At 46.6% G+C, this 15,464-nt stretch overlaps 1 protein-coding gene across 1 annotated transcript in view; it reads left to right on the top strand.

The window, feature by feature from the left end:
• HEG1 (heart development protein with EGF like domains 1) overlaps positions 1-15,464 on the top strand; it is a 101,164-nt gene that overhangs the window by 64,930 nt on the left and 20,770 nt on the right. Inside the window, exons 9-14 of the mRNA XM_044920464.1 lie at positions 1,077-1,193; positions 1,823-1,942; positions 6,475-6,578; positions 9,246-9,304; positions 9,547-9,707; positions 13,973-14,107. Coding sequence (XP_044776399.1) covers positions 1,077-1,193; positions 1,823-1,942; positions 6,475-6,578; positions 9,246-9,304; positions 9,547-9,707; positions 13,973-14,107 — 696 coding nt within the window. The remainder of the gene's footprint in view (positions 1-1,076; positions 1,194-1,822; positions 1,943-6,474; positions 6,579-9,245; positions 9,305-9,546; positions 9,708-13,972; positions 14,108-15,464) is intronic.

Raw genomic sequence — 15,464 nt, 5'->3', positions numbered from 1 at the left:
CACCTCTGAGAGATGGAAGGTGGATTCTTCTCCAGGGTGGCTGGAACCCTGCTTCCGGGTTCCAGGAGGAGCTTCATTTCCAGCCAATTATATTCCAGTACCAGATGGAACATAATTCACAAATCCCCCTTAAAGCCGATTATGGTCATTACAACGATAACTGTAGGGGAGAATTAGTAGCATCGTGACTGGCTGTTAATATGGTTTTTCTGACAGTCTGTGGGACGGTGTTTGGTTATGGAGGTGCTGTGCTCTGGTAGGTGATTTTAGGGATATGTAAAGTAGCCTTGTGGAACAGGAACACCATCTTTAGGGTTAGCTCATTTGTTTTCGGGGTGATTTTTTTGGCGTTACAACTCTCGACTTCTGCCTTCTCTTTCTCCTCCTACCAGCGATTTTTCTGCTTGGAAACGATGCAGTTATGTTGTGGGTTTCAGCTCTCCTGAGCATGTGGCCGAAGTCTTTAGTAGACAGTTATTACATAGCTGGAGCATGACAATGCTGGTTCTAGATACCGAAACCCAGAGTGTGGTCTCTGCTCGTTGTCACACTATGGGAAGAGAGGGCACCGGAGTGCACCACTTCGATTGTTTGTCCAAATGATTGCACCATATGTGGAGGCCCGGTTATATTTTGAGATTTTTTTTTTTGGAAAGGGGGGAATCCTGGAGGAGGGAGGGTGGTTAATCAGGGACCTCTTCCCCCCTGACATGTGTTTTAAATTGGCATGGCTTCAAGTAGCATTTTCTAAGTGTCAAAGACAATCTAATCATCAGTCCTGAACCGAGCGACCTGTAAGCACGTAAGCAGCATTTAGATTTGAACCCGTTCTTGCATTCGGGGATCCAGTTGTCGAACACCTGTGTTTGCTCACGGACTAGTGCCGGGGTCTAGTCCCCACTGCATCTCTTCTGCACCTCCCGGGAACCTGCTCTATTTTAGTAGTGTGACCTTTCAGGGCAAGTCAACAGAAATAAGCAAAAATCAAATATTAGCTGGGAGAATTAAATATTTACCTAGAGCCACTTTACATTTCCTATGTGATTAACTGCTTTATTCCCGGAATGTGTTCTTAGTTAACAGCTGTGCCACTAACCCTTGTCTTCACGACGGGAAATGCATTGTGGACCCCACTGGCCACGGGTATCGCTGCGTGTGCTCACCCTCCTGGCAAGGGGATGACTGCAGTGTGGGTAAGAGGAAAAGTCATCTCCAGTGGTCTGTACCACAGTATCTCATTGAGATAGGCAATAACACTATTTCCCTTCAAAGTGTAGGAGAGTAAGATTTTGTTAAATTAATACCCTGCTGATTGGAGAGTTAGCATGCTTCTGTGTTGTCTGCAGAATAACGTCAGGTAGTAACAATGACAAGCCTCCGTGATCTGGCTCCATTCTGTGGGCTCCCTGCCCCCTGCCACACTGGACCCTCTATAGCTCCCGAAAGACCCCTATGCTTTCCTGCCTCTGGCCTTCACTGCGCTGGTGCCTCAGGCTACCCCCCACCCCCCATCTGCTTGGTAAAGTCTTTCCTGTCTTAGTTCAGATGTTATTTGCAGCAGTCCTTAATTCTCCCTTCCGTCGAAATCTTCCACTCTCTCTGTACTTTCAAATCCTGATTCATATTTAGTGTCAGTTGTACACCTGGCTGCCTCCACCCTCAATAGACTGGTAGCCCCTTGAGGTCAAGGGTAGCATCCTCCTTATCTCTGGGCCCCACTGTGCCTCGGGCCCTTTGGCTCTTAGTAAGTGCTTACTGGACTAGATAGTGATTTTGCTGTCTGCTGCGGATTCAGTATGGCCCAGTTTTCTGTCCTCTGCAGATGTGAATGAATGCCTCTTGAACCCCTGCCCACCCCTGGCCACATGCAACAATACTCAGGGATCCTTCACCTGCAAATGCCCGGTTGGCTACCAGATGGAAAAAGGAATATGCAATTTGGGTAAGAGAATGAATCTATCTTGGAATGATTCCTGCACCACAATGTATTTTTTAAAATAACGTTTATTGTTTTCCTCCCTAAACAAAATGGGTATTTGTCCAAGGTATGAACTTAAGGAATATAGAAAGAAGTGAAATTGCTGCCTGTTTTCAATCACTCAGAGATATAGCACCTTATTTGCAATCTTTTTTAGTGTGCATTATATTTTTATGTAGTTGAAACCATGTGGTATTTGTACAAACTTTATATCTTAAACATTTTTCCATGTTTTTTTTTAAAGATTTTTATTTATTTCTTTGACAGAGAGAGAGACAGCGAGAGAGGGAACACAAGCAGGGGGAGTGGGAGAGGGAGAAGCAGGCTCCCCGCAGAGCAGGGAGCCCAGTGTGGGGCTCGATGTGGGGCTCAATCCCAGGACCCTGGGATCATGACCTGAGCCCACCGAAGACAGACACTTAACAGCTGAGCCACCCAGGCGCCCCACATTTTTCCATGTTATTAAAAATATTATACAAACTTCCTAAGGACCACACGGACATGCCATTATTTGTGCACAACACTATTTGCCTAACCAATCCACCCTGCAGTTAGAAAAATATATATATCAAAGGGATCTTCTAAGTACATAGTAAAAAAAAAAAAAAATTTTTTTTTTTTAGGGAGAAAAAAGAGAGAATAAAACCCTGATTATCCTACCGCATTCACACATTCTTTTCATTTGTAAAAATGATCTTCACAGTCCTGTTCATAGGCAGATACATTTTTCTAAAGCTGCTGTAATTGGACCATGCAATTTGTCCTATTTCATTATCTAATTTAATAGTCTTGAAGCTGGTTGATTTTTAGATATAATCTCCAATTTGCAGGTTAAAAAGCAAACACAAATGAAAACTAAGGTCCTGGTGAGGTGCTAAGTGGCCAAGTTTATGCACCTGTTTGCTGAGAGGCTGCATTCCAGCCCACAGCTCTCATCACATAATAATGTGTTCGTCATAAGAGCTTCCTTGCACACAGGGTCAAACCCTGCTTTAGAGTGCTGAGTTCAAGACATAACTTGTTGAAGAAATGAGAAGTGCAGAACATAGAGTTAGCTAAGCTCATAAGGAAACTGGCAGGTAAAATGACTCGTCTTTGAATCATCTTCAATTGAACAGTGTGATAGTTAACATACAAAAAGTGCTCAGGAAATATCTTTTTGAGAAAACAAATATCTGTGACCTTTGAAAAGTGTTATTTGCATGAATTCCTATTGCCCACAGGCTGAGGGGAATCATCAGATATTTTAGGAAGGTTGTGTCAGATGACAAAACCAAAACGGTTAGGTAATGATGTGCTTTTTAAGGGAGAACCACTGTGGCCTGGGGGAGTCTGGGGCCTCCTGGGCAGTGGAGCTCTCTGCCTGAGGGGTTTGGGTTAGGATGAGTTTGGTAGAGCGTTAGAAGCCGCATCACTTCTGAAACAGGGCCTTATTGGCTAGGGTTGCATATCTGACCTTATTTAGAAGGACCAAGGACAAGGGAGTAAGTACAGAGCCCAGAGGTGACTTGGTGTTGGGGGCTTGGCTGACTGAATCCATAATGTTTCTGGTCCTGGGGACCGTTTACAGAACTTCAAAGTTCATTTTGCTGACGTGGCGCCCTGGGCAGGAGCAGCTCCATCCTGGGCCTAGAAATTTATTTCAAACACTTGGTACCCTACTAAAATAATGGTAGAATTTTGGAAATTGCTTAAAATACAAGGATCAAGTCAAAGTATTATTAAAGAAAAAGAAAATCTAGGAATCTAGACATCTGTTAAAATCAATAATTCCTCTTTCTCTAATAATTTATTTGCTTTTGGGTAACCTATGCCATTTAGCTACACCCTGGAAGAAATAAGCTAGGAGTCTTTGGTTTAAGAATGGAGAAGCGCCTGGGTGGCTCAGTCGTTAAGCGTCTGCCGTCTCCCTTCCGAGCCCCCGCATTAGGCTCCCTGCTCAGCGGGAAGCCTGTTTCTCCCTCTCTCACTCCCCCTGCTTGTATTTCCTCTCTTGCTGTGTCTCTCTCTGTCAAATAAATAAATAAATCTTTGGGAAAAAAAAAAAAATGGAGAAGCTGGGATGATTTTGTTTTGAAGCAGTGTGGGAAATGCCCCTGCCAGGAACCCCACTGCCTGGCTTCCAGCTCCAGAGCCACCAGCTACGGCACATGACTCCTCAGCCTCAATGTTCTCATCTGTAAAATCAGATTACCACCTGCTCTGCTTCCCACTCAAGGTTATTGTGAAGATCAAATAAAATAAAGTATCTGAGCAAGCTTTGAAAATGGTAGAGTTCTCCAGATGGGAGGTATCATTTAACATTTGGTCCCCAACCTCTTGGACCAGAATTGAAAGCAATGAAAACACTAGGTACCCTGAATACAAAGTAATAATCATGGATCTTTAAAAAAAATCATTTATATAAAAAAGAGAGAGAGACAAACCAAGAAACAGACTCTTAACTACAGAGAACAAGCTGGTGATTACCAGAGGGGAGAGGGTGAGAGGGAGGAGGGAAATGGGATGGGGATGAAGGAGCACGCTTGTCCTGATGAGCACTGAGTAATGTACAGAATTGTTCGATCACTGTAGTGTACATCTGAAACTCATATAAGTATGTTCCTTATTCTGGAATTGGAATTTAAAGCTTAATGAAATAAAAAATAAGTAAATAATTTAAAAAATCATTTCTATAGCCTATGTAAATCCACAGTTGAATGTGAAGTAGAAGATTGCCATAAAGCCAGGTGAGGTAAGATAGGCACGAAGATGTCTGTGTGCTGGGCAGGGTGCAGTGGCTGGGGCATGCGATGTGATGCCATCTTCACAGCTGCCTAAAAGCAGAGACCACATTTACTGTCCTGATTCGGAAGAGGTCTGTGTACTTAACATTTACGAGATGTGTATTTCCATCCAGAGAGTCTGGGTATCAGCCTGGACCGGGGAGAAGGGAAGATGAAGGAGCGGGGTGGTGGTTCTGGAAGCCTGTGTGCTGAGGGTCCCCCAGGCATCGTGGATCAGGGGGAGAGCCGTTCTTTTGTGTTAACAATCATCTTTCCCTTTTCAAGTCATTTAGCTTCATTGTTCATAAACATCAGAGGAACATGCAAATTAGAGCATGCTGAAATGCTTTCATTTGGCCAAGAATGTTTTCAAAGAGCTCCCTGCTGCTCAGCAAGGGACCTGAGCAGCTGGCTTCACTGAACTGTAGAACGAGCAAAAAGATGTTAAATAAGGATTAAGGGCTTTAGACAGCAAGTGTAAGATGTTAAATGTGTTCCCTGGCTCATTTGTGGGCCTTTTTCTTAATTCAGCAGGCAAGCATTCTGTGAAAGAGCAGCTTCGTGATTCCTGTGTTTGGGGTCTTGTTTTTTTTCCCCTGTCCAGAGGGAAAGATAAGAATTTAACATAAAGGAAGATAAGAGGCAGATATAAAGCAGGCTATACTAATTTTTGGTCGTTTGCCCATTTGTAAGTTCCATTCCCCCTCAGGCCCCATCAGCACAAATTGACGTTAAATACAAGTTTATTTTATGAGCGAAATGGGCCTTGAAAGCCAGGCTGCTTTCTTTCAGGCCTGCACTCAACAATATCTTGACTATGGGGCATTTGCATTGCCTGGCTTGTGACTGTGGGGCCTGGCAGCCTCCAGAGTGTCGGCCCACCACAGATGTTTGGCACCTTCCTCCATAGCCCCTCGGTTGTCCTGAATCAGTGAGCTGATTTCTGGAAGTCTCTTTCATCAGTGATAAAATGGGCATTTCCTCTGAGCGAGAGGGGTGGGGGCTGGTGGGGTGACGCTGACCAGAAGAGGAAACCAAAGCACGCCCTTGAAGCTGAGGGCTTCACAGTGTGGGCCTAGAGGACAAGAGTTGTTGCTTTGTCGAGAGCTTTCTCAGACCTGACCCCACATCCCCTCCCCTCCTCCTGGGGTTATGTCATTTAAGCCAGCTGGTCTTTCTTCTTTGTCCCAGCTTTACTTAGCATTGATTATGTAGGAGGCCATTAGAGAGGGGTCAGGGTGGCTTCTCACAGCAGCCCACACACACTTGCAGAAGGCTCCTTGGAGTTTCTCACTCAAACTTTTACTCGGTCCGAGCCTCCTGCCCAGCTCAGTGGATGCCCACCTTCCTAGAGGGGAGCTAGAAGAGGGAGAGGTGTTCTCTACCCTCAAGGAGAAAGACATGCACCAAGACTGTCCTGCGAGGTGCAGTAAAGAGTGATACACCAGAGGGCGCCTGGGTGGCTCAGTTGGTTAAGCGACTGCCTTTGGCTCAGGTCATGATCCTGGAGTCTCAGGATCGAGTCCCGCATCGGGCTTCCTGCTCAGCAGGGAGTCTGCTTCGCCTTCTGACCCTCCCCCCTCTCATGTGCTCTTTCTCATTCTCTCTCTCAAATAAATAAATAAAATCTTTAAAAAAAAAAAAAAAAGTGATACACCAGAGACTCACAAACACACAGCCATACGTGGGTCGGCCTGTTGCGTGTCCAACAGGTTATGTTTTCATTTTCAGTTAGAACCTTCGTGACAGAGTTCAAATTAAAGAAAACATTTCTCAATACCACCGTGGAGAAACAGGCAGACCTACATGAAGTTGAAAATGAGATCACCAAAACAGTAAGTTTCCTGAAAGGCATCTTTCTTCAAGTCCTTCGTTTTCTAGAACAGATTTCATTCAGAATTGGGAACCTCATGGGAATCAGCTGTATTTCCTAGGATGTTCATTTCCATTATATTTGGAAGGTAAACTTCATGGTAAAATTGAAAGCTTCTTGGACATAGAAGGAAGGTGCTGAGAACAACTGGTGCCCAATAGAGGCGTTTCTTCCATGTGCCCTCACATGCAGCCCTTACCTTTTTCATGTGCAGACTCATAGTCACAGATGGTTAGATGCTGTGCACCAATAAGAACTATTGGTGATGAGGAAAGATCCAGAAAATCCTACTATCCCATCTGCAGTTGACATGTTGTGTGACTTTCTCTCTGTGTTTCCAAACTTGGGGAGAAGGATGCTCTTTTTCCTCAGGGCAATGCCAAAGGCATAACAGTTAATCCTGATTTTCCAGGGTTGAGAATTCACTGCATAGATTATCTAGAGGCCTTGATTCCTCTTCTTTCCCTCTTTTCTTCTTTTTGTCAGGGGAAGAAAAAAAAAAAGAAAGGAGACGAAAATGAAGCTCACATAGTAAATTTTACCTCTCATCTGGTACCTGAGACTAAGATTTGGTGTTCAGAACATCAAAAATTGCCATTAAAATAAGTTTTAGAGATTAATTGATTTCCAATTTCAATTTTACTTGCTCTTTATGAGTAAGAGTGTATTAGCCAAAACCTGTAGGGTTTTATAGGACTGTAGATTTTATTTTGTAAAATTTAGATTCCAATTCCATTTCTGTATCAACTGAGCATCTACTCTATGACAGGCGCTTTGCCAGATGCCTCACTCCTATAAGAGGTATTGTCAGTGCCTTTACAGCTAGAAGAGTAGGAGGCCCTGAAAGTTAATGACATTGCCTGAGTTCACACAGAGCAGGTGCAAAGTTAGGGAACAGTCCACTAGACCAGCCTCACTTCTGACACCATTTGCAAGTTTGGGGATCCCCAAGACCACCCTCAGATTTGATAATTCACTGTAAGGACTTAGATCTCATGGAAAGCTGTTAAACTCATCGTTGTGGTTTATTACAGTGAAAAGGTCCAGGTTACAATCAGCCATGGGAGACACACATAGGGCAGAGTGAAGGAGGATTCCAAATTTGATGCTTCTAGTTGTCCTTTCCCCATGGAGTCCCGTACCGTGTTAACTCCTCTTGTCAATGATGTATACAATATTCATGGAGTATTGCTGAACAGTGAAGCTCCCCTGAGCCTTGGCGTTGAGAGCCAATATGTGAACATAGTCAACAGCTCATATGGCTGACTTCAGTCTCCAGTCCCTCTGGAGGTCAGACTGATACCATGTAACCCAAAGCCCCCACATAAGTTACGTTGTTAGATATTTGGAGTAGCCCAGGGTCTCCAGGTAGACAAAGGCAGGACATTCCAAAAGCTTATTAATTACCTCCTGGAAGCCAAGGGCCGGACTTCTCTTTGGGCAAGGTTAAATTCTTTACCATACAGCAGGATATTATGTCTACTAACCCTATACCTGGCGTTGTCACTGCAGTCCATCTGCCTCTTGGTTGTGCTGTAGGTCAGTATTTCCTTCTGGGGTCATGCAGGGGCTTCATGCAGGGGCTTCGAACCCTGCACAGAGGTGCAGTCCTTCCTTGTTCATTTTCACCCAGTATGAATGTATAATTTATTAGTGATGTGACGTCCCCACTCCCAAGAATAGTGAAGATTTAAGCAGTGACTAGAGAAGCCATTTAAGTAGTCTTCCCTAAGGTGACATTCTGTTCTGAAATGTGACTTTTCTCTTTTTCCCTGGGGAAAAAAAAAGTTTAAATCATTATACTACGAATACATCACTGCCCATTGGAATGTAGAGCAATGTCACACAAAGCCTAAAAGGGTTTAATAACATCCCATGTTTGAATCCATCTTATGAAGAATCAAGTGTGCCTGACATACAGGCTTTGAAGACAGGCACATCTGCATAGGTCAAGGTATTGTGACCTTCTGCTGCCCAGAAAGGGTCCCCAGCCCCTACTGTTGGGGGAACAGAAAAGCAGGCATGGAACTTTATGCCCTAGAGGGGTTTTCTGCTTTCTCTGAGGGCACAAGGCAAACACAGGGAGAGTCACCCTTAATTTGCTCTCAACAAAGGGGCTCTTGACCCACGTAATATGATTTCCCATGGAGAGTCTTTTTGAAGAGGACCTATCTTTGAGCTAGGTCAACCCGCTGTAGATTATGAGGGGTCTGCGTCGGGCCTGCCAGACCTGGGGTAGCTGAAGCCTTTTCAGTGAGGCTTGTTCACTCTGCAAAGTCCAAATAAACAGTTGCCTCTCAGTTTTTTGAAACCCTGGGTCTTAGGAGAGATCTGTTCCTTTGAAGATGTTTTGCATCCAAGGGTGCTGTTCTGAACATCATTTCCTGCCAAGATTTTCCCCACTGATTTACTATCTGCCTCTCTCCCTTTGTACTCGGGAAACAACAGAACAAGAGCAGGGAGGCACTTAAGAAGGGAACAAAAAAAGGACACCACTGCTCTGTAAAGCTGCCTGCTGATAACCTGGTGGCTGGAAAATGCCTGTTTTATCCTGAAAATAGGAAATCGGTTCTAGGTCTGAGGCTTTTATCTAACTCACAGTTACCGACAAACCTGTTTTTCCTTTCAGTTAAATATGTGTTTTTCGACATTACCTGGTTATACCCGATCCACAGTTTATGCTTCTAGGTAAGTAACGGAATTACACTCATGAACCAATCTATAAAAGGGGAGACTGTTGTAACATAGGCAACAGCAACAAAACTGGGCCCTGTTCTGACCAAGCCACAGAGTGACCCTGGGGCCAAGGTCACTGGACCTCCATGCTCTCCCATTCCCTTCCTGGAGAATGGAGATGCATTCATTTTCCAAAAGCCCTGGGCCCACATGTCATTTTAGGACAATTAAAAACCTACACACTTTGCCAACAGGGAGCCCAGTGCAGTGGTCATGTCACTGCAAACCACCTTCTCCTTGGCCTCCAACGTGACGCTGTTTGACCTGGCTGACGGGATGCAGAAATGTGTCAACTCCTGTAGGTCCTCTGCTGAGGTCTGCCAGCTCTTGGGATCTCAGAGGCGGATCTTTAAAGGTAAAGAACGGCCCTCTGGGAGGACCCTAACCATATGGTTAGGTACAGAGGCACTCGGGGCTCAGGCTCAACACGTTCATCACAGAGCCAGTCTGTGTTTGACATGGGTGTTAAGTGAGGGGCACTTGGGTGGCTCAGTCGGTTGAACATCCAACTCTTGATCTCGGCTCAGGTCTCGATCTCAGGGGCATGAGTTCAAGCCCTGTGTTGGGCTCCATGCTGGGTGTGGAGCCTACCTTAAAAAAAAAAGAAAAAGAAAAGAAATGTGTGTCAAGCAAAAGGCCTTGATGTGTCCCTACCTTTGTACCCATGTACATGCACCCCCACACACACAGCCTTGAAGTCCCCTGGTCTTTGGCACACTGCCTCTCCTTTTCTCCCGGACTTCATTGGTGTGGGAAGGGATACAGGAGCTGATAAAATGAAATCATTCTTCTTGATCTTGAAGAGTTCCAGCTCTCTCTGGGGAGACAAAGTCACACACAGAATATACATGCTTATCAATACCCCAAATCTCCATCATATAAAAAACAAAACAAAACAAAAAACCATGGGCAGTGTTACTCATCTTGTGTGTTTGTTTGCAAATTATCAATGCACAAAAATAAGACCAGAATGATGTAGGCCAGACTCTACTCATGGTGCCATTCGTGATGATTTCCCTTTTCTTGTTCATGCTTTATCTGTTTTGTCAAAGCTTCTGCAGTACATCTATGTATGAAGCAGATAAAAAGGGGATTAGAGACAACAACTTCATAAGGCAAATTTGGGTCTTGGAGAGGAAGTTTTGCCTCTGGGATGGGAAAACTTAGCTAGAATTAAAAGGGGGCTTATTCCTGCTGCTGTCTCGTCAATAATCAAAGTGAACTCCGGTTAGCAAATTGTGCTACACAGTCAGGACTAGCGAAGGATGCGGAATCTGTGAGCCTCCCCATCAGGTGTCCAGACGCCGATGGAAGTTTCAGGGAGCAGGTTTGGTGCTGTATCTGCTGGAAGCTCCAGGACATTCCCAGTGGCTCAGGGCTTTCTGAGTGCTGATCCAGAGGGCTCTCTTCGCGGCCCTGTGCACCGCAGAGCCTGGGAGCTGGGGTTAACCCTGTACCCTATCGTAAACGCTGTAGCCTTAGCTCATTGTAAGGCTGTTATTCATCTGGGGGAAAAGCTAAGCCTTCTGGAACTGAAGTGGTTGCCATTTAGCATCACTGGGGAATTAACTAAGAAGTTTATGCCCCATTATACTGCGCTCTCAACTTCGAGGCAAGAGCTCTTTGATTTTCCTTTGTTTCTCTTGCCAGTGATTCCAAGGTCCCAGTTTTTCCTCCCCAGTGAGTAAGAAGGGGACCTTCCAATTCACTAAATACTTCGAGTACCTCCTTTGCGGTCAACATTGTACCAGGTTACTTTTATGTCCCTAGTAAATGCATTTCATGTCTTGCAAATCAAGTGGCCACATACTTGGATTGGTAAGATCCTGCTCGGAAGTAGCCGTGCCCACTGTCCGACCCCATTCTTTCTACTGCTTTGATGTGGCCTATGGGGAAGCCCCTAGCTTCCTTGCTTCCTTGCCGAGGTCCCATTCTTTGTTTTGTTTCGTTTTTTAAAGATTTTTTATTTAGTTAGTTGACAGAGAGAGACACAGCAAGAGAGGGAACACAAGCAGGGGGAGTGGGAGAGGGAGGAACAGGCTCCCCGCTGAGCAGGGAGCCTGATGCAGGATTCGATCCCAGGACTCTGGGATCATGACCTGAGCCGAAGGCAGACGCTTAACCGACTGAGCCACCCAGGCGCCCCATTTGTTTTGTTTTTTAAGATTTTCTTTATTTATTTTCTCAGAGCAGTGTTAGGTTCAGAGCAAAATTGAGAGGAAGGGCCAGAAATTTCTCATCTGCTCCCCTGCCCCGACATGTGCTGGTCCCCATTCTGTACCTCCCTTTTCAGAGCCCTTGAAAACAAAGGCAGCCATGCACCTTGGCTGAAAACAGGCTCACTTTTCTGGTTTTGCTCCCGGTTCTTCAGGTTCTTGTCCATACCCAGGTCTGTCTTGCCTCCCTTTCTGAGTGCAAGAGAGGTGGCTCTGATAAGCAGGGGCTGTCATGTTCCAACACCTGGGTGTTCCCACTGGGCTACTGGACCCTCCACTTCCTCACCTTCCAAGGAACTACAGTTCTCATGCCTCCGGAGGCTTAGAGTCTTTGGCAATCCCCCAGGGAGTGTCTCAGCCTTGGGTTTGCATAAGTTCTCATTGTCTGTCTGGCGGATGTTATGCCCAGGAACGACCATGGGAATTGTAGATGTAGAACAATCACATTGCCAGGCTTAAAATGAAAATGGGATTATACATGGTTGCATTTGGTGGATTTGTGACGGAATGTTCTCTAAGGATTTTTAGGATAGCGACTCCTCTGTTGCAGAGGCAAGGCCAACTTTCCTTGCTTCTGTGCAGGGAAGGGTTGCTTTAGCAGGCAAGTAGTATTTGCCAGCAGGCTGGATTAATGGGCAGGATGGAAGGAAAATGTGACATTGGCTTCCAGAAAATATCTAATCAGGCCAGGCAACTCAGGCCGGCTGCTGGACAAGGCCAGCACCAGCCTTTTGCCCCAGAAGTGTTTCTTTATATTAAAGCTTGAGGATTGGCAAAGCCTTCAAAAAGTTTAGAGGAGGGGCGGAGGGGGTTGGTCCCTCTGCAGTGCCAGCTTTGCAGCAAGCCTGGTGAGGTTTTCCATTTTCTTAATTTTTCTCGCTTAAATACCAACTTTTCACAATAAACAAAGGAAATTCTATCACACGCACAAATAGAGTTCTGCTTTAGCACGCCAGCTTCCAATGATAAAGACAGGAAATGCAGTGTTAAAAACCAAAGCTGTGTCCTAAACTTACCTCCCTGTGACCAGGCCGTATGGCAGGTGCCAAGCCCTCGGGACTCAGAAAAAGAGGCGGAGGCGGGGGCCCCGAGTGGGTGTCAGCTCACATCACTACAGTGGGGGCCGCTGTGCCATGATAAGAGCTGACTCCTGGTTTTTGCATGCATTGGTGTCTTCCTTAAGGTGGGAGAGGGGAGACATGCCTCCCTGCACCATATACACGCATTGCCCTTCGGTGGCCTCTCCTGGTTGTGAACTTGCTCTTAACCTCCCGGCAGCAAGAGCAAATCTCAGCGTTGCCTTCCCCTTCCTCCTGCTGTAAAGACATTAGTGTTCGCTATCCAGTTAGTTGCCTATTTTTGTTCTACTGTGTACCCCACTTACATGTGTCTTTTTGTCGGGCCTGTCTTAGATAGTAAGCATACCCTCGTCAGGTCTTGTGTATACATACAGAGAGGGTCTACTGTATGCAGCCTCAGGGAGGTCTGCTGTATACAGCCTCAGAGAGGGCCACATGCCCAACAATGAATGCTTTTTGATAAAAAGGAAATACTTCTTTGTCACCCGTGACAGGAGCACGGCCCACGTGCCCAGAGCTGGACAAGCCAAGTAGATTAACATGTAGAAAGTCAGGCCCTAAAGAGAAGGAGGTAGCAAGCCTGAAAGAGACACTCCTCTGCCCACACCTGCCTTCCGTGGTGACAGCCTGGTAGACTGACAGCCCGACAGCACCTTCAGAGCATATACTGAGCGCCGTGTGTCACCATCTCTGGGCAAGGTGATGGAGCCCCTGAGATGAAGAAGCCCCCCAAAAACCGCCAGTGCAGCGGGGAGACAGCCAGGAAACATAATTTAAGAACATCATGCTGGGGCAGCAGATGATCTGCCACGTCGACCCTGGGAATCCATCTGTGGGCGGCAGGCTACCCTGTCTCAGGAGTGCACGGCCTCCCTTCAGGCCGCAGACTCAGAGCAGACCCAGAGCAGACCCAGACACAGCCTCCACTGGAGACAGGTCTGAGCCTCACCGGGTCCTAAGCAGGGCATGGTGACGTTTCCCGGCTCTGTGCTGGCTCCCGCTGCGGTGCTTTAGCAGGCAGCCACGGCAGAGAGCACGGCATCCGGGGCCGGGGTTGCCGTGGATGCTGGAGTCGGGGACAGCACGCCCTTTCTTCTGTCTGGGTTCTCTGTCCCACGGCATGCTTGGGGCCCCGGGGGCCTGGGGGCTGAGCCAGGGAAGGAATGGCGGAGGGGGCTCCAAGGGGGCTTCTAAAAGGAGTCTTGTACCAGGCAGGCTTTTTGGAAACTGTTCTCAGAGCCTCTTTAAATAGAAAGTTCATGCATCTTCGGGTTTGAAGTGGAGAAGGTTTTGTTTTATGTCACCGTCTTGTTTTTCCATTCTAGCGGGTAGCCTGTGCAAGCGGAAGACTCCGGAATGTGACAAGGAGACCTCCATCTGCACCGACCTGGACGGGGTCGCCCTGTGTCAGTGCAAGTCGGGCTACTTCCAGTTCAACAAGATGGACCACTCCTGCCGAGGTACCAGCAGGTTCTCGGGGCTCCTGCGGCCTGTCCCGGCACGGGGAAGATGCTTTTCTCTGCCCCAAGCCCTCTGCTCTAGGTGTGACGGTTCCAAACTGAGAGTAATTTGTTCTTGTCCTGTTGGCCACAGCAGGACTGGGTATGTTATCTCCGTAGAACAATAGCATTATCTCTGACTAGTGCACACTGGTCTGGCCCTTCATGTTCGGAGGAAAAGAAGACAGAATGGGAAAGCCCATGCCTAACTTCACTTAGAGAAGTTAGGAAAATTATTGTTTTAATTCCCAAAGCTTGATTCTATTGTCTGCTAATCTTTGAAAATGGAAACCCAAGCATGGAGTCAGGCCTGTCCCTTTTATTTATTTATTTTTTTTTATTATATTTTTTTAAAGATTTTATTTATTTGACAGAGAGAGATACAGCGAGAGAGGGAACACAAGCAGGGGGAGTGGGACACCTCAAATCTGAGGTCAGTGCTCAGTCAGTGGGAGAGGGAGAAGCAGGCTTCCCGCCGAGCAGGGAGCCCGATGTGGGGCTCGATCCCAGGACCCTGGGATCATGACCCGAGCCAAAGGCAGACACCCAACCACCTGAGCCACCCAGGCGCACCAAGCCTGTCCCTTTTAGAGGCAGCTGTGGCCTCATGGACAAGGTCCTGCAGAGGCTTAGGAGAGTCAGAGTCCGACTCTACCTCACGGATCATGTGTCTTCCTGGGCCAGACACTTTCCTTTGCTTGAGCCTGTTTTTCCTCTTCTGCAAAATGGGTATAGTGGTGCTCCCTTGGACATTCTAGGAATTGAGGAAGGCCGTGTATAGGGAGGTGTTTGTAAGCCATCAGCATCAACCCTTGCTTTTCACCAGGACAGGGCTGAATTAGTGAGTTCTAGGTTTAAAGGTTTCATGAAGGGTGTAAGGGTGTAATTCTGCTAACCGTTTAGGTGAGACTCAAATTCATTCAGTTTGAAATAAAGGGCGCTCCGTGAGTGCACGGCCAGAATGCTGCTATAAAGTAAAATTCATTCAAGTCCAGTGCGCTGTGTCTCTGCCTCATAAAAGACTGCTGGAATTTGTAATCCCCAGAAAAACGAGCAATCCCAAGGCCCTCGTGTAGCTGGCAGCATATTGCACCACATGGGAGTGTCTGCATCACAGGCTTCCTGCTTGGCCAGCACTTGCTGGGGACAGATGTACTGGACCCTGAGTGGAAGTCACATACTAGGGAAAGGCGACATGCCACTTCTTGCTATCAGGACCTCCCAGTGGAGACTGGCTCCATCAGGAGAGGATAAAAATACATCTCAGGGCCGTGCGGTCGTCCTGAGCTTCAGACCTCCTGACTCAGGTTTGTACACA

The sequence above is a fragment of the Neomonachus schauinslandi genome, chromosome 1, assembly GCF_002201575.2.
Source record: "Neomonachus schauinslandi chromosome 1, ASM220157v2, whole genome shotgun sequence".
In the NCBI taxonomy this organism is placed as follows: Eukaryota; Metazoa; Chordata; class Mammalia; order Carnivora; family Phocidae; genus Neomonachus; species Neomonachus schauinslandi.
The sequence above is the reverse complement of the archived record's forward strand: the minus strand, read 5'-3'. Positions and strand labels throughout refer to the sequence as shown.